Here is a 24,581-nt window from a genome sequence, read left to right as displayed (position 1 = left end):
GCTTCACTCCTTCTGACGTCTTGGTCAGCAGGCTTTTGGCAGCTGTGGAGAGAAGCAGGAAAAGTAGGTCAGATTTTGGTTTCAAGACTATTCTTCCTCTCTCTTCCCACTTTCCTCAAAACTGCAAGAGGCTTCAGAAGGACAACTATCCTGCTAATTCCTCTCTAACAGCAAGAGACCTGGAAAACAGGCTAAGTCACTCATCAAATGCATCCTGATAGGAGAAGGTCACCCATCCTATCCATTGTTCACCTATTTAGGCAGAAATGTTCCCACTTTCATCCTCTCTGGAAGACCAACTCTGAAATAAGACTTTAGAGCTCCCCTTTTTCAATCCTCCACTCACACACACTGTGACCCCCATTCAGAAGTACCAACAGTTACAGGGCAAAAAGCTAAAGAAATCTGCCAGATCTTCGCAACAGTATTAAGGTTTTACCCTCAAGTGCAGCCATTCATGTAATGGATTTCGCTTATAAAGGGGGCACTGATAACACAGAGGCCTCCTAATTACCGCTATTCACAGTTACTTTGTGAAAACATCTGGATAGCTGAAAGGAAGAGACTGGAAAAGTGCAAAAAGCAGCATCTGATATCTGTTTAAAAAAAAAAAAGAGAGAACGAGAAGAGAGACAGAATTAGGCTGAATTCCTTAGACAAAGATGCTCTGCTGTGCTCAACTTGAACAACTGACACTAGCAATGAAAGCCAGAGCACGATAAGCACAGAGAGAGAGCCTGGCAGAAGGCACACTTGGGACTGTTGAAGGACCTGCTCCACCTATTACAGGGAAGTGGGGTATGTTGACAATGACTGTCAAGAGTAAGACCCCATCTACAACCTCAACGAATACAAAACATAGCTTGCCTGCTCATGAAGAATGTATTCAGTTGTTTCCACTTCTGTAAACAGCACACTTGAGACCTACTAGACCAACACACTGATATGCCTCTCCTATGCAGCTGCTGGGAAGCATTTGGGTCTGGGTACTTGACACGGATTTTAGCTCCAGCAAAGATGAGGCCCGGAGAAAAGGCAAGTCCCAAGACAATGCTCACATGAGTGTTGACAGGCTGGCCAACTCATACACAGAGTGCTTGATGTCTTGCTCTAGAAGCAGCAACATTAGGCAAAAATGTTTTTGCAATATCCAAGCAACCGTTCAAGTTTTATGTCAAAAATATTTTCCACACTACCATTCCTATCTCACGATCCTACAGATATGGATTAACTAGATAATATAAGCCGAGCTGGTGCAAATAACCACAGCATCTCCTCACAATAAAGACATGGCATCCCTTACAAGTTTATTACAATTTCTGAATTGGTTTTACTAATTCTACTCCCTAATGCAAGTATAAAGCTAGATCAGGATTTTGTCTTCATTCTGGCTCTCAGAAACCATCGAAGAACACTCTAAGAGCCTCATGCAGAGGTTTTCGGAAAGGGACGTGTCAAAACACAGTGCTCCAGCGTGCACACATGAAGGGGGGAAAAATGACCCAAGCAACTCATCTGCCCTGCAACAGTTTCTTTGCTGAGCGTATGCAGACTAAAGCACTGAGAGACTGAATATAGCAAATTAGTTCTTGCCACCTTCAAGGCACAGTGAATACTAGCTTGATTTCACATGCAAGCGAGGAGAACAAGGTAACCATGGGCTCAAAAGGGATCCAACATTTATACTACACATACATCAAGGCACCTCATACAACAGCTTTTGAAAACAACAAATTGTTACGGCCTTACAACACTTCAGAAGGAGTAAAGGATTCTGCAATTTGACAAATATCACAAATGGAACATCCTTTTAGAGGAAAAAAACCCATCAGAGAAGGGAAACAGCACCACTCTATGTCCTGGGAATGACCTAAACACAAGCTGGAAAGCAACATTTTTTTATACTTTCTGCAGTTTGCCCAGAACCTCACATTTGTCTTTGTGGCCAGAAGACAGCTAAAAATCATGTAGCACGACATCAAAGCAAATTCAGCTGAGAGTCCCTCTGTGTGGCCCAGCACTATGTACTGCTGACCCAATGCTCTGCAGAGCAGTCAGCCCATCTAGCTCCTCTTCCCTGAGCGTACCTCTGCACAGCACACACTGTTCTCCCGCAGGCCGGTCAGCACCCCAGCACTGCAGAAGGAAACTTTGTCTGTGGTGTATTTAGTTCATGAGTCATTCTGTGGTTTGTACGGACAACTACAGAGCCCACAAAATGCATTCACATGCAGAGATGACTGCAGACACCTCTAAGGCAGGCAGGCACACAGATCTACCCACAGGTTAGCCTGTACACCTTACGAGACAGAAATGAAAGAGGATGCAAGTGGAATTCCTGCAGGAAGAAACAGACAAGACTGCACCAAGAGTAATTTTAGAAGACAAGCAGCACCACCACCATCTTAACAAAGAGATAACAGGAGGGGGAAAATTCAAGGACAGATGAAGGCAGATTCTTTACTGTTCAGGAAACGGTCTTGTACCCATGCTGTGCAGTTTTCCAGGCATGAGATACTAGTATTTATTTTCACCATTCTTTCTGCTTCCTCTACATGTTAAAGAGATTAAATTTCTTCTTCTCAATGGAGTTAAGAATCCCTCTATAATGAAGCAATACACAGGTCATGCTGCTAACCCAGTAACTTAAAAGCACTGGTTTAACAGGACACCCTCCAGTTAATCTCTGAAGAGAAACACAAAAGGCCTCCCCTGCACACACCCCACGTATCCTCCCTCTTCCTGTATTTCTCAGTTTTGGCCTCCCTAGGAAACAGCCTGGTGTCTGGACCATGCTCCTGGCAGAAACACACATGCTCATCAGCAATAAACACTTGACACCCTGGATGCACCAGAGCCAAGGGGGGAGCAGGGGGAGGGGCATAATGGAGGAGGGAATTTCCCAATAGACTAAAAAAACCACTCCAACATGGCCATGGATCATGCCTCCCACTCTGATAGCTCCATTCCTCCTCTTCCAGAGAGAGCAATCCTTCACCCAGCCTGCCCTGGGTTTGCCCTGTCCCCTGCTGTCAAATCTCAGCTATGTTTCTCATCTTGGTCAAGCTTCCTGACAGTACTGCTTAGGATGCAGGGATGATACTGAGGTTGCTTTTATTAAGCCTGACTAACTCATGATGCTGGTCTAACAGACAAGCCAAGTTCTGGCTTCTAAACACAAGCATTTACACAATAAAGAATTTCGGACTTTGCTGAAAAGTTGATTTTTTTTTTGTTGTTTAAATCCTGCCATTACTCCCTTTCCCCTCTACATGACACAACTGTTCTGAAAATGTACCTGAGCAATAGATAAGCATCATTTAACATTTCCCCCCTCAATGCAAAGCTTCCATGACAGCTTCTATTCCTCAGCAAGACTAGAGTGATTTTGTTCAAAGAACTGCTACAGGATAAAGATCATGAAAATCAGTAAGTCCCTTCAAAACACTCTCTTTAAAACAAACCAAGAGAGAAGGGTAGAACCAGGTGGAAAAGCAAGTAAAAGCCCCAACCCATTAGGCAACATAAGCCTTTATGTGATCTGGACCCATATGATCTTTAGCCATAGCAGTCACCTTGCCTACCCAGTTCACCTCGTCAGGCACAGCCAATGCCTACCACTGTGCACATACTTCCACTGCTTTGTGAAAATCTCAAGGGTAGATAGTATTTGATGATGCACACCCATCTTCCAGACAAACCTCAGTGGTTTTCAGATAAAGATTAAAAGAGGGAGCATTCATTAAAACTCAAGTCTGAAATACACAACCCAGCAGTGCCCTCTTGGCATGAGCCACAAAGCTCCCAGTTTTCCCAAAACCCGGAAGCCGGGTGATTTCCTTCTGCTTTTTTCAGATCTGCCAGCCTTAGAAAAGCCAAACATTCTCCATCAAGACTATGTACAGAAAGCCAGAAACCAGGAGCCAGCCTGATAGTTTGCAACACTTCATTTAACGTTCTCAAACATTTTCCTGCCAATGCAGAAATTTCACATCCTGAAAGACACTTTCTTTGCAGGTATGCATGCATACACACACAGAGGCAGAACCTTGAACAGTCAAAACAGTCTGAACACCCATCCCAGACTTCTGAGCCTGAATGCTCCAGGCTGTTCCAAATTCAAGGCTTGATAAAAATACGACAGCACTTCTCTTGCAGTATTACAAAAACTCCATTTCCTGACAAACCAAGAAACGAAGGTGGGGAAGAGCAAACACCACAAGAAAAGGCATTCACAGAGTTCTCCTGAATTTTAGGGAGAGGAAGATACAAGTAAAGAGAATTATTTTAATAATTTAAATTCACTTTTGATGACAAATTAGACTCTCAGGCCCCAAACATTTAAACGCAGCGATGAAATCTGTGTGATTCTGGGAAGCTGCTAAATGGAAGTTTACTTACTGAAGTACACTATTTCAGCAGGCCCACACTGTAGTGGTTGAGCACCATTTGCTGAAACCTCTGACTGTTTCTGAAGCAACTTAGTAGATGCAGAGAAATAATTTTAAAACAACTTAATTTTTCATTAAGTGTGACCTTATCTTCTGCTTGGGAAAACGTGGTTCCCAGTGATCTCATACTCATTTATTCAGAGCTCTCTGGAAACATCTTGATAAATTTTTCCCTCCATATTTTCACCCTTTGACACTAACCAGGAGGTTAGTGTTCACATGAGTCAGGTGGTACAAATTTCTGGTCCTGAATGGAATCTATGTAACGAACGCAACACAGCAGAAACTTCAGACGTATTACTTACATAATCTTATCTTTACTTTAGTTAAAGAACCCAAATTCTAATCTGAGTATAAATATATGTATGTAAAGACAATAGAAAAATACAGTTTCACAAGTGCTTCTGTAAGGCAGGTTATAATTGTGCTGTTATAGTGAAATATTTCAGTGCCACTTCAGTATTTGTACTATTTCTGTCTTCTTGCTCTTTAGTCAGCTCGAAAATGTCTCTATACAGGTTACACCAAACATGCACAGCCACATTCAGCCGTTCTTTACGTAGAAAGCACCCTGGTTCTGCCTTCAGCCTCTCTCAACTTCACCTATCTATTTAAAAACCCCAGACTGCACACTGGAGAGTTAATAAGGATCTGTAGAGACATGTAATGAATTCCAGCTATTGTCACAAGCTGCCACTATAGCTTCCTTGCAAAACCGACTGGAGCAAATAGTGACAATTCCCAGCAAACCAGCTCAGCATCGGTTAGAGATTTCAGGTATAAGGCTTCATTACTTGCAATGTCTTAGGATCTGCCTTAGGATCTGTTTTGAACACGCGGTAGCACACAGGACTTGTGCCGAATCACTCGAGAGAAGTGAATTGCATAGAGCATGAAAGCTTGTGGAACAACTCCTCTCCAAATTAACAGCTGCAATCCAGCTAGGAAAACACTGTTAAGGATTTCATGCAGTCCACTTGTAAGTCTTGCATAAAAATTAACTTATGGACAAAAGCCACTTCTCAGCACTTCACTTCGTGAAGGTGGTTGTTTCTAAGATGACAACTTTGTCCATCCTTTTGCTCAGTTTACAGCAGGCTTACTTACAGAGTTTAATCTACATAAATGAGTCCAGGCACCCTCAAATACTGCAGCTATTAAGAATCTCTGAAAATCTTGCCAACTTTCTCCTAACAATAAATTTACATTTACTTCCCAGAAGGTGGTTTAGGAGTTTCTTGCATATGATCTAATTGATTGATTCACCTGACCATTCTTCTGTATGTGAAAGCAGATCAGGTTAGTGTTTGCTTGGACCATCTGAACATCAAAAGCCGCAAGTGAGCACCCAAATCATCTTGTGTATACCCTGGTGTGACTCTAAAGATCCCACAGTGAAGTCTAGATTGCAATGTTCTCTCTTGCAGCTGAGTGAACACCTACCACGGTGTGGACAGAAGCTACATTGAGACCTTGTTATAACCAGGTCTCAATTTCCTGACGTATAATGAAAGGAGTGTAACTGTATCTGCTTTTAACAAATAGACTACAGCTGGCATGAGACACAACCTTTTAAAAGAACCATAAACAGCCAATATTAAACTCTTGAATATACCATAACTGGGAGAAGAAACCAGATCATGTACCTTTATCCTAGGAACTGACCTGGGGCAACAGGCACCTCACAAGCAACAGATTACTCACAAAAGAATGGAAACTTTTTTTTTTGCTTTGTAAAAAGAAATATTTTTATTGATAGAAAAGGAGAGAAAAGGAGTACTGCTACAGACTACTCAAGCATACAATTTGTCACAAACTAAAACCATACTGTCAAATGAACGAACTCCACATTACAAAATGTGTGACCAAGGAGATAGTAATGACAACAGGATTAAGTGTCCTATTTCCTGCAAATAGTACTATCATGCCTAATTATTTGATACCAGGGTCACATGAGCCTTTGTTTTCTTCTTGATTCGAAACATCTGTGAAGAAGGTTTTAGAAGGTCTCATCCTCGGATAGGAAGAAGCGTCTTTCTTTGTAGATCTAGTTTCCTGACTGCTGGGAAGAGGGCTTTTTAGAGGCCCACAATACAGTGTCACCTCATTACAGAAAATAAAAACCCTTTAAGGTCTTTAGGTAAAGAAACAAATACTATTTCAGAACTTTTCAAACGCAGTTAGATGATCTGTTATGATAGAAAAAGCCTGACCTCTACCCCAAGTTCCCACACGGACTTCTTAATTTCAGTTGGCATGCACTTATTCTTCAATTCCAGCAGATTTATGTATTTCAACTGCAGCAATTAAAAAACCTAAGTAAATAATATTAATAATAACAACAACAATAATAACAGTAATAACAATAATGTCAAGCTCATATTACAAAGAAAACAACAGTAGCTGACCTACCCACACCTAGTAATTGCTACTATCCACAGAGAGTATACATGCTTTGGACTTAAATTCACCACATTTCTTTCTGGACAGTTTTTTCAGAGCGTCTCACTACCCGGGATCACAACTTACATTCAAAGCAGAACTCAGTGATACCGAGAACCCTGCACTCACTATGGGCCACCTACAATTTTTTCAGCTGTTAACTGAAGCAGATCCAGCAGCTTCAGCCCTTGAGATAGAAGAATGATCACAGCAAGCCTCTTCCTTTTTGATACTAGCTCAGGGAATAAGTGGATGTATAGGTCACACACCATTAAGGAGAACTCTTCTCTCAGGCATTTCATGTACTCAAAATCTGGGCCACAGGAGATTTTCCTACCCGAGCAATTTTGCAGCTTCATTAGAAGTGACAACATTTGCAGACTAAAAATGAATTTAAAACTGCTGTTTAAAAAAAAAATAAAAACCCTGGCTATTTCAGAATCATTAGTTAAGTGAAATGAAAACTAGCTGTTTGAATTGATTAAACCGGTTCACACCAGAAAGCCCAGGAAAATGTCAAGTTTTGTACAGTCCTACAGAAGTCCTGTTGTTGTGCCATAGCTCCTCAAACAGAAAACAAACTATAATTTTTAAGTTCTGTAATAGTACAATGCTGGAACAGGTGAAAGGAGAAAATTATTCTGTGTCTCTGAGGCCAAACTATCAGAAATGCTGTAAAAAAATTGCTGTAGCCACAAGTAGTCCTGGCACAGTGATGCAGGTTCACCTGAAAGCAGGAACCAAGGAAAACCTGTTCTCAAGTTGCTGAGAGTTATCTCTTGATCATAGCTTGATTTCACACCCTTTAAATTCCTTTTTTTTAATCACCATGCAGGAGGTTAAAAATGCTGCCTTGATTTCACAAACCAATGTACGCATAAATGTGCACTTTTGAATGCTGGGATGATCATTTCACAGAGGTTTCCATTTCAATTAGAGTTTATTGTAACATCACCCAGAACATAAGTTGTGGTATCCACCATTAGTAAATGCCCAGATGAAATTAATACACTTCCATTTCATTCATCATCACTCACAATCCATACATCAGACTTCCACTTTAAAGTAACTGTAGTCAGGTGTAATAAAAATCTGACTCATGCATTCAATGATTGTCCTTTTTAAAAGAGAAAAAAAGGCAGCGGGCAAAGAAAGTGAACAAACCCACAAACCAAAAGCTCTTGCAAATACAGGTTTTCCACCCAAATAGAAATGAACACAGACAAGACTGCATCACCTAATGATGTTAGCCAAGACAATCATCTTCCAAAACGCACTGTTTTGCATGTCGAGATTTGCATTTTCAGTAAGTGCACTATGCAATGGACTTGGGTGGGAGCCAGACTACCCGTTATTAAGCTTAAAAGGATGAAAACCAATTCTGAGGCTCTAAGAAGGAAAACTAATAGCTAGATGCTTCATATCCATTTTTGATGAGTCAGAGTAATACAATATCCAAATAGCTCCTGGCCTTATTCTCACCAATAGGGCCTCTGGTCTAAAGGAATCACTGCTACCTAATAAGAGTTCTTGACTCCCAGTTTCAGATGAGAAGCTAACAAATGCCAGCTAGAATTTCCCCAGAATAATCTGATAACAAAATATCAGGAGAGGACTGTGGCAGCTGACTTTATTTCTGTTTCGTACCAGACTACAGCACCATGTGCTCCTCCCCAAACAAATCATTTCCTATTTCACACTGGTCACCAGCCAAGGCAAAGTAACCACCATTACACCATGATGAATTGTGAGCACGTTTCCTCCCCTCCTGTTCAACCCCAAAATGTTAAAATATCTCCTGACTCACTCACACAAACCAAAACCAAGGTAGGGATGGGAACAGTGAGAACTTACCTGAAAAATTCCGAGACACGAGCATTGTCGTGAGGATTGCGCCCTGCGGGGAAGAGAAAGCAGGGATAACAAACAGCATCGCTAACCTCAGAAAGGGGCTCAGCTGACTCGTGGAGAATACAGTGCATCAGGTGCCAGAGCAGGAGTATCCCAATGCTACCCTGGAAAGTCCTAGAGTATCCAGGATTCCCACATGTGGCTGTTGGATCTGACATGGGAGAGCTCAGCATCCTGCCCTTCTAGAGTGGCAGCTAGAGACCAGGAGGGACAGACTACAGAATCTATAACGGTATTCAGACTTATGCTTAGGCACACAGAATCGTAGAATACCATAGCTGCCTTCCTAGATTTCAAATAGCAGAGACCTGCTTTGTGCACAGGGCAGCAGCTTTATCAACTACAAAGCTACAGTCAGCTGACACACTGTTACTGGGAGGCAGAGAGTGATGAGACATAAAGCCCCACGATTTAAGAACTAGTTGCTCTTTTCAAGTCTCTTGCAGAAACTAGAAGGGGTGATTATGTAGCAAAAAAGGCATGGGACTCTTAGAGCTTTAGAGAAAGAAACTACCCAGCTCCTCAACACGCTACTTTAGTACCCTGAAGGACCACGTAAGGTACTTCACTAACATTAGTGAGCTAATCATAAAAAAGACATTGTTGCTAGGAAGGCATTAGCCTCAAATTCAGAGGATTAAAAACAAACTTCAGGTAAACTAACACATACTTACTTTTAGCTTCCTTCTAGCATTGAACTTCCTCAAGCATTCCACAGTCTCCTGCCTGTGCATCATTGAAGCAACAGTGGATCGTTGCTGAAAAACAGGAACGAAAAAGCAAAAAAAGATCAAGAACATACCCTAACCAAATCAGCCAGGGGAGTTTGCTCCACTTGTACGCAACTGTGACATGCAAGCTGACATGGCAAAGCCTCTCACCACTGCATGGCTGCAAAAACACTGCAACTAGTTCATAACTTAAAAAGTTCCCAGTACAGCAAGACAAGGTTGGTTATTACAGAACTGTGCCCAAGAAACTCTGTGACTGAGGTGCAGGTGAGAATCAATCCGCCCGGCCTCTCAGGCACACAAACGGATTAAGACAGTAAGACAAAGTAATGGAACAAAACATACCCATGGGCTACTGTGTTAGAGGCACTACAGAAAACATCTGGGTTGCATTAGTTACAGCTCTAAGGGGAAATTCCAAGCCATAAGAGATTACTAGGGAGCAGCAGCCTTCCTGGACATGGCAACTCCCTGAATGTAAGTGCTTGACTAGGAGAAGCCTCAGCATTTTTGCATCAGTTTTGCAGAAATAGATTTTCATTGTGTAAGAGGAAAGATCATACACCTCTATAGTACCAGTGTGAAAACCTGAGCATAACTTCTGGCCAGTGATGCACACCTGTCACCCACAGTAGACTGGGATCCCATCAACTGCAAAAAAGAGGACTTCCCAGAAGCGTTGCCAGTCATTGAGAGCACACGAGGAAACCAGAGACTGCTGCTGTCAGGCATTTAGAGCACATGAAGAAACCAGAAACTAATGCCAAAGTAGCTGTTCCTCTCACACAGAACCACAAGCCTGAATTCCCTTTACAAGGACAGTGGATGTGACTCAGCACACACATGTGTACAAACCTCCATTACCTTTCTCCTGCTTCGAAAAAACTCTGCAATACCCAAAAGGACTGGAAGCCATGCTCGTATTCAGCTAGCTGCATGGGAAGTCTCTGCTTTGATCCTGTCAAAGCTAGTCACCTGCTGCAGTACATACAGCAGCGTGGAGAGAGAATGCAGCTAAACTGTCCTCTAACAACTTTGATGGTCGTTGTTCATGCAGCCTCTTTAAGAGTGACAGTGATGTCCGGTTGTTCAATCTGGACTTACAAGAGTCAGGACATGTACTTCAGAAGTTCAGTGTTGCTAAGAAACTCAGAATCTCGGATAAACTTAAGATTTCATCCCACATCTACTTCGAAAGAGCAATACTTCTCCTCTCCAGAAAGAGAATGTATGTTGTACACACCGAGATTGCAAAGCAAACGGAAACAATGGACTCAACAGGAGGCAGTTTGGGTGACAGGCCGAAATAGTTGCAAAGCAAACTCAAACTCCCCACAACTCAGAGAAGAAAAGCCTCTCTTGAACCAGTCTGTATGTCACCACAGGGAGTGGGCTATTGTAACACACACAGCTTTGGTTACAGGCATTTGGGCAAAAGTTAAATAAACAGGAACTGCTACTTATTTCAAGCATGCAAGAAGAAAAGGACCAGAGATACAAAGTCTCAGCTAGTGTGAAGTTTTGACTTCCAAGGACCTTGCATCACTTTACAGAAGACACTACACTCCTGTTACACAGATGTTCACATCTCTAAGTTTGAATTGCTAAATTTGTTGTTCCATGACCGAAAGAAAAAGACGCCACAGTTTCTCAAGAATAAGTGAGCAAAGAAACACACTAGACATCCTAGAGAACAGAAGTATGCTGTGGCGTCACAAGAGTATCTGGTTAGACTTAGGTGGAACTACTTCATCCTGCACAGATAAAAGTGCACTATTGCTGCCCTCACCTACGCCCACTCCCAGCTGCATTCTAGGAGTTCCTTGCCAATTTCGTAAATGATTAAAAATACTTGTGTGGGGTCTGGCAACACAGAAATTACATACACGCCAGTTAAGCTGCAGCACAGCAGAAATCTTCCAGTGTTGCAAAGATGCAATGCAATAAACTGAAGCAGAGATAAAGAACAAAACAATCCTGAAATATTTTGCCTGATGCCAAACTCCATCTGACATTTTAGGATGATACGGATTGGAAGAGGAGATGTGGGGAAAACCAGAAACTATGGACATTCACAAAACTTTTAAAAGAAGGGATTTTTTATTTCTATGCTGGCAATAAAAGCACCACAGCATGACAAAGTCAGCTTGTTGAAGGTCAGCCTCAAAAAAAATTACAATTCAAAATATTTTAAATATTCGGGGTTCCTCTGCAGCTAAGTCTTCTTGACATGTCAGTTCAGGGCAAATCACAAATCAGCCTCTAATAGAGGAAAACACTTACGCAGACCCATGGATGTTTGAGAGCCTGGTCAGCTGTGATACGCTTTGCTGGGTTTATTGTCAGCATCTGGTTGATTAAATTCTTTGCTTCGGGAGTCACAGTGTCCCACTCAGGTGACGGGAACTGAAAGAGGAAGAAGGAGCAGATGATGAACTGAAAATATCTTCTACTAGCAGAAGAGATTCTCCCTCTTACATAGCTGAATTCCAGCTTGTGCCCTTTTGATACCAGGACTAACACAGGACTAACATATTTTCAAAACCCATTGATTTTTGTGAAAACCCACAGTGAACAAAAATCTTACAGAATCCAGCAAGTGAATGGTACCAGACAGCAGGACACATCTGTACCATTCACCAGACACAGGCAGGAAGACTAAGAGTTTAAAAGCCTTTTAGGAATCACCCAAACCTTTCAATTTTTTTCACACTCAACAGTCAAAAATGTCACAGATCTTTTTAACTGAGTTCTGACATGAAAAACACAAGCACTATCCTTTTTTACCTCATCTTGCTCTTTCTCCAGCACGCTAAAAAGCTGTAACAGCATATGCAAAATCACAAACACCTGACTACAGCAAAACCTCATGAAAGCAAAAACCACTAACGGAGAACATCCCAGCAGGTATTCCTTCCCCACCACAAAGCACAATATCCTGGAACACCACCAGTCACTTAGGTGTAACAAGTTGTTAACCAGCAGCTACCACACCAGGAAAAATTACTTGGAGAGCAAAAGAGGTATGATAGTGGATGCGAATACAGAAGCATGGAAACAGAGAAAAGACTCTCAAGTATTTCAGCTGCTCATCATCCACTAGGGATAACTGCTCTCTCCTATAATTCCAGTAATCATAAAGATGAGATATTTGCGCCATCCTCCAGATGCTTTCAGGTGGTTTAGATGACAGCACGCTGAAATTAAACGCAGTACATCTCACTCCTGTGAATCTATTGTATAAATAGAGGTGAACTTGAGAACCTAAAGATAAATGTGCTATTGCGACAAAGTTCCCTGTCTTTAAGCTGGGGGTGAAAAATGATATATCCTGAGAATATTTCCTTACAGTATTTAAAAAACGTTTATCCCATCTCTTTTCTCCTGCATTTTGTGCTTTGCTCAGTTGGGTCATAAAAACACACCTACCATATTTGAATTGCTTATAATCTTATCTCTGCATTCTTAGGCATCAGCAAGGCATTGTGCAATTCGTCCTGCAAACAGTTCAAGAGACTACTCAAAAATGATGATACTGAGTCTTCAAGTCAGGACACCTAACCCCACCTGAACTCTGAAGAATTCATGATAATGCCTTTCAAAACCCCTATCCAGCAGCACAAAATCCAATTCACAGTTGCCACTTCCTCTGATCAAGAGGGGACAACAGACCAGACCAGTCCATACAGGCTCCTTGATGATAGGGTAAGGATACCATGTCAGTAAAACTTGAGCTGTTTTCTACCAGGTAAAACAGGGGAGGAATCTACTGGAACTTGTTTGAAAACAACAGGTAGATAGGAGGCGTCAGGCATTTCACTCCTCACGACTTACAGAAAGAGCTAGACATTTAACTCCTGAAGTGCTTGGAAAATCCCCATCAATACAATTAACACAAACCCACTTTAAATAGGAACAAGCAACATAGAAACAAGAAGGGTAGGAAGGCAAGAGAAGAACACAAGTCCATTTAACACTATCAAGAACAGAAACATCAACCTTGCTTTCACTCAGGAAGCTACTGAGCCAGGACATGGGGTTACTCAGACCTTTGTTCTCACCAGTACAGCTGCTCTCATGGTCTCAGGCATAGAAGCTGGGAGGTAACTGTACTCCAGCAGAACCCTCACTTTTTTTTTTTTTAAATATAAATCACAAGACAGCCTAGAATATGAACTCCCCAACTGCCTCTTGATATTCATGCCCACAGGTTTTGAGCTAAGATTTCCAAGAGTTCCTTCTTCCCTCCCAAGCCTCTCCTTACGCAGAAAGACTTATGCCAAACATTCAAGCTGTGGTGCCCAAACCACATTTTACATCATCTTTGCTCCCCAACTCCTAGTCCTCTCCTTCAGGAACTTTCAACACCTCAGTTTTGACATGCTCTGAGAACTATTTCATGAACTGCGTGGCTTTTTACCACAGCCTCCAACCCAACTGATTCCCACCACAAAGTCACTGCCCCAATGGCCCCTGCCGTTCAGTCTTTTCACTGGGCTCCATGCTTTCAAAATTTGGAATAAATTCCACTATGACGCTGAGGAGAACAGGCCATAATTTAAGCTGTTATTCTAACAGAATACTTCCTATACTTTCAATTAGGCCTTGATAAACACTGGCTCTTTCCTTCTACCTCCCCTCTGCTCCCCTGAAAGAGTTAGCATTGGTTACATCTGCAGCACTTTGTGGTAAATGCACCAGAAGACACCATTTCCACCATCTGCATTTCCAACTCTGCATGTCCCTAACAACCAGCAATGTCTTGTGCTTTCCATATATCCTTTCAGTAGCCCCAAAAAGGACTGTATCCCAGGCAGTGAAGACAATGAGGTGTACGAACACGCCAAACATCACTTTGCATAGTCAGTTGGGGCCTGCTGCTGGACACAAGTAAGATATTGCCATGTTTTGGATGGCTTCTACACCCATGCAGGTACTCAGCAAGAAAGTGCCCTTACGTCATAGGCTCCGGCTTTGATCTGCTGATAGAGTTTGTGCTGATCTTCATCCCAAAAGGGAGGGTACCCCACTAGTAATATGTACAGAATCACTCCTGGGAGGGAGAGACACAGATACACTATGGTTAGGCTAATACGCCAATTATTCCTTCAGCCCCTCTTCCTTCCCTCTTGACGGTCCCCAAGGCAATGATTGCTCTGTATCTTCATTTGCCATCATATTTAGCCTTCAAGGTAGAAAAAGACAGAACAAACCTCTCCTCTGCCGAACCTCAACCTTGCGCTTCATGTTCAGCTCTTAATGCCAGTTGCCAAGAGCTAGAACAAGGTGCATGATGTCCTTCTACCCTTCTCTGGTTATCAGGGTTGGTGAGCCACAATTTCCAGCTGCTCTCAGAATAAAATGAAGCCACATGCCCTGGGGTTGCTGGGCAGCAAGGGACTTTTTAGGAAGGACTATGTTTTTAGATGCTTACTGTGCATGGTCTTGGAATAAAAATGACTCTGACAAAGCTAACACTCCTGACCTGCAGAGAACCATTTAGTCCATGTCAGGCAACACTGGTATCACATATCTTTAAACTTACTGGTCCAAGATACATTTACACTTCATTTTTTCCTTTCTAAAAAACCCAGCTCTCTTCAGTATATCATGTACGTAGTTAGTGTAATAGGAAATTTCTACAGTTATCTAAACAAATGACTCTGCAAAGCACAGACAGGTCCTATCTCTTGAGTCTCAAATATCTGATAGATAGCCTGAGGCAAAGATTACGAGCCAGAATCAAATGAGTTCAGGCTGCAATAGTAACTCCATCTATACCAGGTGCTTAACCTCAAGTGTGCCTTCATCTCTCCACCCAACAAGAAGAAGCACTGCACACCCTCCCAGCAATAGCTTATAAGGAAGTGCTCTTCTACATGAAACAGTGTTGTTTTAGTGTAAAACATTTCAACAGAATCTTACCACATGCCCATATATCCACTGGTTTTCCATAAGGATCTTTTCTTAAGACTTCGGGGGAGAGGTAGCCTGGAGTGCCAGCAAACCCTGCCAAAGAGATGGCATGAAGTACTTAGATTATCCAAGCAGAAGAGATCTTGCCATATCACAAAATCCACTAGTGATAACCAACAAATACCAAAACCCATTTTCCACCCTTCATCTCATATTTGCTAGATCTCCTCCTGGTAAATCAAGAGAAAGAGGGAAGGGGGAAGAAAAAAAAAAAAGAAAATCAGATGGGATCAGAAGTCAATGTATTGCAGGAAAAAACAGAAGAGAAAGAGGGACTGTGTCAACCAGCTGGGCACAAACTCTTATGTCAGGCCTTATATCATTGTTACATATAACGTCTTGGAGTTTGAAAACACAAGACACAGATGGGACACATCTGATTGCCAAATGGTGTGGGCAGACCAGGAGAAGCAGCCAGCTCTCCAGAATGTCCACAGTACTGAGGAGTCTCAGAGCTGATGTTTAGCCTGAGATGGTGTCATTTCTAATTATGTTTTAGCTAAACAAAGAGAAGGCCAGACCCAAACGTGCCTGAAGGCCAGGTCAAATGCACTTCTGTAAAATGACCAAACAAAACTCCAGATGTCTATACTCCTGAGCAGTAGGAAAGTTCAGATCGGGTTCTAAACTTAGCAGCTGCATTCATCTCTGATGCTAGCATCTACCGTAAACCAAGAAGAAAAACAGAGAAATGCATAGCCATTTTTTCTGACTTTATTTACCATATTGTTTCCTCTGTTGCACCTAGGCTCATGCCCAAGGACCCAGAGGCTGAGATGCTTGGAAAGGAAGCAGCAATGCCAAATACATACAAGAGTGCTGGAAGAGCTGAGAGAAAGTACTCTGGGAGGGTGCAACTCAACCAGCCACCAGGAAAAGAGGGAAGCAAAAGCAGGAAAGCTCAAATACACTTACCAAACCAGGCCTGCTGCTCTCCCTGGACTTCTATAGCCAGTCCAAAGTCAGCCAGTTTGACAGCAGCACCCTTACATTTACTTGCCAGTAGTAAATTCTCAGGCTGGGGAGAAGAGACAAAAAAGGGAGTAAGGATAAGAGACTGATATCCCAACTAAAGCCACCTACCTCAGTATTCACGCTGTTAAATTCAATCTGCTGACTGAGTTTAGCAGGCATGTACTAAAGCTGCTCAGGTGAAGGCAGAGCAATAGCAACAAACAGCCTTGTCCTACAGCAGCAGAAAATCCTGAAGTCTAACGCTAAAAGATTAGAACCCAGAATCAAATGAGTTCAGGCTCCAATATTAACTCCATCTGTGGGAGTATTTCATATTAAATCCCCTGTGGGAGCCAGAGCCTCTCCCAACCCAGCCCATACATTACATGCCGACACCAGAGGGCACTAGCAGTACAGTTCCTGCAGCACAGAACCCAAAATTTGTTTCTGTCATCCTCACAGAGCATAATTGGGAGGGGGAGGGTGGAAGAGGGGAAGGATGCAGTAGATACAATCTACAGTGATGTTACTTCCCATGAACATTAGACAGTCCCTGAGGCACAGGAAAAGTAAATATGATGCTAATAAAGGCTGCCAAATACAGCGCCACAATGTGGGAAGGCATCATCCGGATATTCAGTAGCTTTCATGGCTTACAGAAAAAGCCTCAGCCCAAAACTGGCACAAGCAGCCAAGCAACAAGTATTCTTGTAAGCTGTTTTTTCATGTTACATATTTACAGCAGCATAAAATATGCTGTCTTGCTACTGCTGCTGCCACCTATATGACAAGCAGCCGTGTCGGTTCCCCCAGGTGCCAGGAAAGAGGACAGTTAATCAAGCCACACTGATGGAAATTCACCAGTGGGGTCTTGTTTAAGTCCCTAGTGCAGAAGAGCAGTGAAGTCTTCTGAAAATCTCTCCCAGCTTCAGATCACACCTGGGCTTGGCTTCATTAAGAAACAGTGAAAATTAAGCCAGGCTTGTGCTACCTATTTGCTACTATTTGCTTTAAAATACTGCTACAAACACCATGCTTATCCATGTACATGTTTGCAAACATATGGGTTGTCTCAAGTTTCACATACTTTTTTGGTAAGTATGTGAACACATTCCTTAATTTCTTAGGGTCCCTATGGGCAGCTCAACATTTGAAGCTCCTTAAGAGCATGTCAGCCAAAAGACAGGCTTATGAGAGGGAGGTACAAAAGACAAAACCTCACTTGAAGCAAGCTCTGCAGTTATTACGCACTGATCCCAAAGGCCAAACTTTTGGCAAGGAGCTAAATATTAAACGAAGAGCACAGGATCTTTTATTGCTAAAAGGAACGGCTACTCCTCAGGCCTGGATAGTTTCAGTGAATCACAGCAAGTATCAGAAGAAATACCTTAACTACAGTGAGGAGTATCTAGGAGCTGATAAATTCTAAACAAGTTGACAACTTTCACACAAATAAAACCTGGGAAGCAAAACAGATTATATCTGACCACAGGATGCAAAAGAAAACTTAGACCATCCTGTACAGGGAAACACTACTGATTTTCATAGAGGCCCTAATTTTGGGCAGCAGTGCCTCTTGCGGGTTGCTTTCTCAGGAACAGGTGTCAGCTCTAATCCAGAGCAACCATTCTGCAGTAGATCACTTACATCTTTTCACAGAGCTGTGAATCAGAAGGCCAAAAGTGTTGCATGGGAGTTTGCCAGAAACACTAAGGGTTAACAGCTGTCCACTAGATCAAACCACTAGAGGAACACTGACACTGAGCTTGCAACAGGCTTTTACCTTGCTCTCTGAAAAATATTTTTATAATTTTTCCCTTATGTATTATGTAACAAACCAAAACCAACACTAGTAGCAGGTGTCATCCTGCATTAATTTAACTGGACCACTGGTGGCCATCACCATTCCCACTTTAGACAGACAGGGCTGCAGGGCAGGCAGACCTTCCCATACAAACCTCTTCATTCTGGAGCCTGCCCAGCTCCCAGTACAGCTGGCACTGCGTAGGAAGGGAGTTTAAGTAACTACACTGTGGGGGCTTTGGGTCTATAAATGTGTTATAGTGTGGCAAATGTTTTGGTTCAAGCATTTAACTGTCCAGCAGTTCTGGTTTTAGATTAAAAGCACTTCTGCTGATGAGAGAAGAAAGAGATGACACAAAAAATTCTTGTTGTGCATCTCTGCCCTAGCCCAATGGCATGTGTTTGGCAACAGCGCAGAATAAAAATATACATGCTCTGTATAGACAAACTCATCTTGGCAGATTGAACAGAGATTGCCCCAGGTCTCTAGAGATCTCTTCAATGGCAGACTAGAAAGTGCCCTTCAATATAATGAATCCTACCCAAGTTTCTCTGAAAATTTACTGCACTCCGAGGTTCACAACTACTTCATCGTGGAGCTTCCTCAGTGAGGCTGAAGCCTGGCAAAGTTCATGAAGACTGAAAAGTTCCTCAGGAGTTCAGCACACCCTCTAGAAAACTCTGAAGTAGCAAATTTGTGCTTCAGGAACCCCTGAGCCCAGTTCAAGTGAAGAAAACCTTGCCAGCTGGCAACAGAGTATTCCTGTCTTGCCTCATCCAATGATCCCCTGGCTGCTCTCCTCAGCCTCTGTGGCATGGAGGAAATATTACCTTCAAGTCCCTGTGCACGATATCATGCTGGTGAATGTGATTCACACTCTCCAGTATCTGATGAATACAGTGACTGCAAGATAAAGGGAGAGACACACGGTTATTTGTTGACGCACAGACATACACTTGACACCCAATCTCATTCCAGAATTATCTCCTTAACTTTTATATTTGTACCAGGAGATTTCAAGACCCCAGGATGAATCCCTTTGTCATGCCCACTCCATGCCACAGCTGGACACACCCGGACCCCTCAGCAACAGGATGTTAAACATCCTATCTATAGCAGGACCACAAAGCCTCTCTCCTACCTCCCGTCATGTTCTTCCTTTTCTCCCCATCACACTAAGCATCTCACCTGTTCCCTTAGCCAACAGTGCCTACCCTAATACAGGAGAACTGAGGCACCCGAGTATCTGCAAACAGCAGACAAGATGGGCCAAGCGAGATCCAGTCACTGCAGGAAACATTCAGCTGGGCTAGTCCCAAGCAAAGAATAAACTTTTAGAGAGCAGCAGCCTCTCCCAGCGAATTCAGGATGACGATTCCTGGGCACCTGCCAGTTTGCAAAGCTTTCAGAGCAGCATCTCAGGCACTTTATATACACAGTGTGCGCACACACCCGCTTGCTGGGTGCCTTTTAAGTACACATCCCACTTAAGGAGTTAGTAATCTGAAAAGCAGACTCATTCCCTGTTAAGTGCAGTGTGCTGCACAACCCCAGCTCACAGAAAACCACGTCTCTGCCACTCTCACTGCTGTAACCACAGGGGCAGAAGCAAGATGTTATTTACACCTGTTGCATAAGGACAGCACAACACACCCATGGGTGACATTTCTGGTTGAAAACATCTCTTCCACTAAATATTTACTCAGCTCCCAAGGGTGAATGTGGAAGGGAGTAGGGATTTTAACAAATGTCTGGACAATAAGAACCCAGATGTGGGCAACTCCAATGGGTCTGTGTCCTCACTGCAGCATCAGGCAGTTCCCTCAACGAATTCTACAAATCTCAGGGGGACAACTTTGAAATGAGTGAAATATTTGAGGGAAGGGAAATTGGCTACTGGAAAAGATAGGAAGAGGGTAGAGAAGGAAGAAGAGAGGAGGTGCAGCACTACGTCCTTGCCACCCCCACCCCTTCGGAGCTGGCAGTACAATCCTCAGGGTCGGAGTCCATGAATATCTCCCCCGCTCCCAAAACAAAAATGTATAATTAGAACAGAGCTGAGTCTGAGCAAGAGAGATTTTCTGGCCAAAAATGGCAAAAGTGTGAGGTGTCCCAGGCGAGCCAAGCGCGGCGAATTGGCACAGACCTCGCTCCCTTGCTCTCGCAGCCTGCTCTGGAATTCAGCTCGGCATGGGGAGAGAAAGGGAGGAGTTTCACTCTGTCATCTTGTGGGCACTGCGAGACCTGGCCAGCTGACAGTCAGAGGAAGGCTCACAGAGCAACAGACGGTTCTCCTTTTCCCCTAACCCTGTTGTAATTTTCCTGAGCGTTGTCAGTCACTGCCAGCTCTTGACTGTTTCAGGGAACTGACACTGGCAAGAGGAACAGGCGGAAGGATCATGACTGATAACAACAAAACTTCCCAACTTCAAGGCAGAACAGCTTGAGTAACTGTATCAGCCCAAGATGCTCTGAGGAACAGGCGGAAGGATCATGACTGATAACATCAAAACTTCCCAACTTCAAGGCAGAACACCTTGAGTAACTGTATCAGCCCAAGATGCTCTTCCTACAGTATCCGTACACCACACCAAAAACAACTGGAGGGGTCTCGAACCTCTCTGCCAGAAGCTTCAAAGATGATGAGCCCACTGGCCTTCCCCATTAGCAGAGGCTCATGGCAGAGCATGCAGTGAAATGCCTCATTTGAAAGCATCGTGCAGTGTCCAGAAGACGGAGACTGTAAGCATGCTGCAGGGAAAGCAAATAAGCACCCACAGACTCCACAACAGTACCTACACTAACACTCCAGGTCATACCCTTTTCTTCCTTGCACTTCTATGATCTTCCTCATGGTACTGCCTAATAAGCTCGCCCTGTAGGAGCACCCACTACTCCCTTCTGACCCCTCTCCTCAAACTACTTCCCTGACTCCTGCTTCAGCAAGGGTTAGGATGGGACAAGAACACAGGTGCAGAATAAGCAGGGGTGAAATGTCACCATCAGGCCACTCCCAGGCCTGCTAAACCAGAACAGAAGCTGCCTAATCCCAGCTCTGATTCCAAATACTGGATGTCCAGCAGAAGGATGGGTCAGAGAACACCCTTAGCTACTGCTGCACAGAACACCCATCCTGCATAAATAGCAGAGGTAAAAGCACAGGCCAATTCACAAAGCTCATGCATGGGAGAGAGGGAACACAGTCAGAAAAACAAGGGCATAACTCTAAAAATTTTTAATATTAAAATCTAAAGGTTGATCTCATATTGTGCCTTTTCTCACTGTGCCAACCAGCTCACAGTCAGAGGGAGCTTCCACAGAAACACAGCCTTCAAAGCCCCCTCTCCCCCTGCCCTGCAAACCATTACCTAGACACAGGCAAATTTAACAGGTCTGCTCAACAGCAATAGCACATCACTGGAAACCCTGCTAGAAGGCAGAGGCCAAACAGGCAGCACCCTCACAGCCACAGGACAGCCCCCTCCGACATTTGCTCACTAAGGTCACGCTGTCACCACCCACCAGAAAGGTCAGACAAAGCTGTTAGCAATGGGTGTCCCAGCAAAGAGCACAGCCTCTGCAAGTGGCAAAGACAGCAGTGTCTGCAAGCGGCAAGGGCTAGAGCAGCAGTGAGTCAGGCTGACTGGTGGCAACAGTTTATGCAAATAGCAGAAAGAGGAATTGTTTTTTCCAGACGGAGAGCAAGAGGTCAGAACAAAGCCATGCAAAGAACAGAAGTCAGGAAACTCATTCCACTTGCCAACACACGTGGCACATACACAGAAAGGTCTGGAAACAGTCTTACCTGGCATCTGCTTCACTGTAGTATTCTCTGGCAACAATATCTTCAAAGAGCTCCCCACCAGTAACCCTGGAGTGCAAAAGAACAAGGGAGGTTACAGAGCCCATGCACCATGCATGTCTAGCTCAAGGCTCCACGGAATGTACGTGGCCACCCATCTGGGCCCTCTCCTGCAGCCTGTGTGGAAACCTGCATCACAGAGGAGCCAGGGCAGAGCTCCACCATCGACCTGCAGCACAGAGGAGCCAGGGCAGAGCTCCATCATTGACCTGCAGCACAGAGGAGCCAGGGCAGAGCTCCATCATTGACCTGCAGCACAGGGGAGCCAGGGCAGAGCTCCACCACCACGGCACCAGCACTGGTACATCCATGCAACTGACCCCTTGGACTGCCGTTTCACCAACAGCATACACGACACTGTTGACACACTGGGCACAAATTGCCCAAACACCTCTACAGAGCTTAGTATATGTTAAGCTTGAGCAGAACACCCCACCTCTGACCTCCTCCAGACTGCCTCAGAAACAAAAGTCAAACAGCCTCCCTACACAGAATAACCATCTTCTGCAATCCCATGCTTACACCTGTTGCCAGGAGCCTTTCTGGTCCACCTCCTACCACAGAGTCAATAGATTTTAGTCACACAGGCAAGAGGTATGCAGGTCTCAAAAGAGAAAGGGAGAATCACATTAACACAAGTGCATTGTATGCCAATCTTGGTCAACTATCCATGTGCCTGTATCACTGGTGAAGCATCAAAGCCGAAGAAAGACACTTACAGATCAAAGACAAGGTAATGGAAACCTTCTTCTGAAATACTGTCATGGAGCCGCACTGCAAAAACATAATCAAGAAATGGAGATTTACAGAGCATGTAGCAAATATGACACTTTCAAAATCAAAACCATGCACACAGCCAAGTTCTCCCTCAACCCAATCAATCTATTAATTCCCCATGCCTTTCACTTGGTGTGCTTTCCTTACGTTATCTTAAAGGAACAGATGGGTGTCCTTCACATCCATCCATCCTGCCCCAGCATCAAAATAAACTCTAAATATCTTTGACCTCCTGTTCATTCTCCTTCTGCAACAATTCAGTACCCTCCTTTCACATCTGCCTACTCTTTCTTCCATGCTCGCATTTTGCCATCTCTCCCCACCCATTCTTATTGCCCAAACCAAACCCTTTCCAGAATCGCCCCCAAAAAAGCCCCCAAGCCACCTGCATGTCAGTGACATTGATCTCCCTTCTGCCTTTCATCTATAAAGCTCCTTTTACTTTCTTTTCCTCACTTCATTCTTACACCTCAAAGCCATACCCAAAATTCAGAACAGTTTCTTGTGTTGTTTTTGCTGATCTGTTTGTTAACACAGACATACCTGACCACACTCCTTTTCTCAAAATTTCATTCTCCTTCAGCTTCCTTACCCATTCCCCCTAGTTCTGCTCCTGTTGTCAGACTCTTTGTTTCCTTTCCTTGTCCCTTTAACCTGCAGGACTGGGACTGCCCCCATGAAGAGCCACTATCCCCTGGTATTCTGGGGCTCTGTCCTTTCCCCATGTAACCCATGGGGAGGAACTGTTCTATCTATGCAGCCAGCATGGTGCCATTTCCTCCTGTCTGAATCACTATCTCAGTTTCTTTTAGTTTCTTGGATACCTAGGCACTAATTCTAATCCAAGAGGAGAAACTAAGTCCTTGATTTCATACTGCTACCTACCTCCTAACTTTTTGCTTTTCCCCCCTGCTGGAAAACTTCACTGTTTTCCCTGCCAGAGTCACAAACTAGCAACCCAATTTGACTCAATTCCTAAACCTTCACACCCTGACTAGGATGAGTTGCCTTCTTACGTAACCATCCACAGCCGTTCCTTATTGATTCACCCAACTAAAGCAACTAGCTGAGACTCGACTGGGTCTCAGCCACTGTAACACCTTGTAATCAAATATTGACCAAAGTGACATTACTTTTCTCATCCCTACAAGAAAAACCTTGTTATTCTGCTCTGTCGCTTTAATGGTACCTTTGCCTCTCTTCCCAATCTTTCATTCTCTTCCACATAAAAAACAGGTGACCTGTCTTGACTTTTCCCAACATCATGCTTTTCTCTCTGCCAGTATCAAGAGGTCAGTTTGCACCTCTTATTGGTGCATGACGTCAGCTACCATCATAGTCTTGGGAACATTTCAAATAAGCACTTGGCACGTGCTCCTACTTCATATGGAACAGCTTTTGCAAATGTTCTCAACGTTCTTCTCTAACCCTCCCTGCAATTCTCCTTTGCTAAGACACCCTTCCAGATGAATGCAAACACTCATGAACTCAAAATTGAGCGTAGCACAGATGTGCAGAGACCACTGCCAGTACCTTTCCTAAAAGGATTTCATTTGCACTCCACCTGGCATAATGCTGCCAACAAGCAAGTACAGTTAGAGTACTAGTACAGCCCACGTCTGAGATGCAACATGCTATTCCTACAGCATGCAAACAGAGATGCATCACCTTTA

General features: G+C 43.6%; 1 protein-coding gene across 1 annotated transcript in view; it reads right to left on the bottom strand.

The window, feature by feature from the left end:
* Window positions 1–7: 7 nt before the first annotated feature.
* CAMK2D (calcium/calmodulin-dependent protein kinase II delta) overlaps window positions 8–24,581 on the bottom strand; it is a gene marked incomplete at its 3' end in the record, with an annotated part of 92,643 nt that continues 68,069 nt past the window's right edge. Inside the window, exons 4-13 of the mRNA XM_010131475.1 lie at window positions 22,851–22,905; window positions 22,075–22,140; window positions 19,100–19,172; window positions 16,427–16,529; window positions 15,461–15,544; window positions 14,494–14,588; window positions 11,819–11,941; window positions 9,479–9,562; window positions 8,748–8,790; window positions 8–42 (exon numbers count right to left, since the gene is read on the bottom strand). Coding sequence (XP_010129777.1) covers window positions 8–42; window positions 8,748–8,790; window positions 9,479–9,562; window positions 11,819–11,941; window positions 14,494–14,588; window positions 15,461–15,544; window positions 16,427–16,529; window positions 19,100–19,172; window positions 22,075–22,140; window positions 22,851–22,905 — 761 coding nt within the window. The remainder of the gene's footprint in view (window positions 43–8,747; window positions 8,791–9,478; window positions 9,563–11,818; window positions 11,942–14,493; window positions 14,589–15,460; window positions 15,545–16,426; window positions 16,530–19,099; window positions 19,173–22,074; window positions 22,141–22,850; window positions 22,906–24,581) is intronic.

This window comes from Buceros rhinoceros, unplaced genomic scaffold (assembly GCF_000710305.1).
Source record: "Buceros rhinoceros silvestris isolate BGI_N320 unplaced genomic scaffold, ASM71030v1 scaffold8632, whole genome shotgun sequence".
NCBI classification, from domain to species: Eukaryota; Metazoa; Chordata; class Aves; order Bucerotiformes; family Bucerotidae; genus Buceros; species Buceros rhinoceros.
The sequence above is the reverse complement of the archived record's forward strand: the minus strand, read 5'-3'. Positions and strand labels throughout refer to the sequence as shown.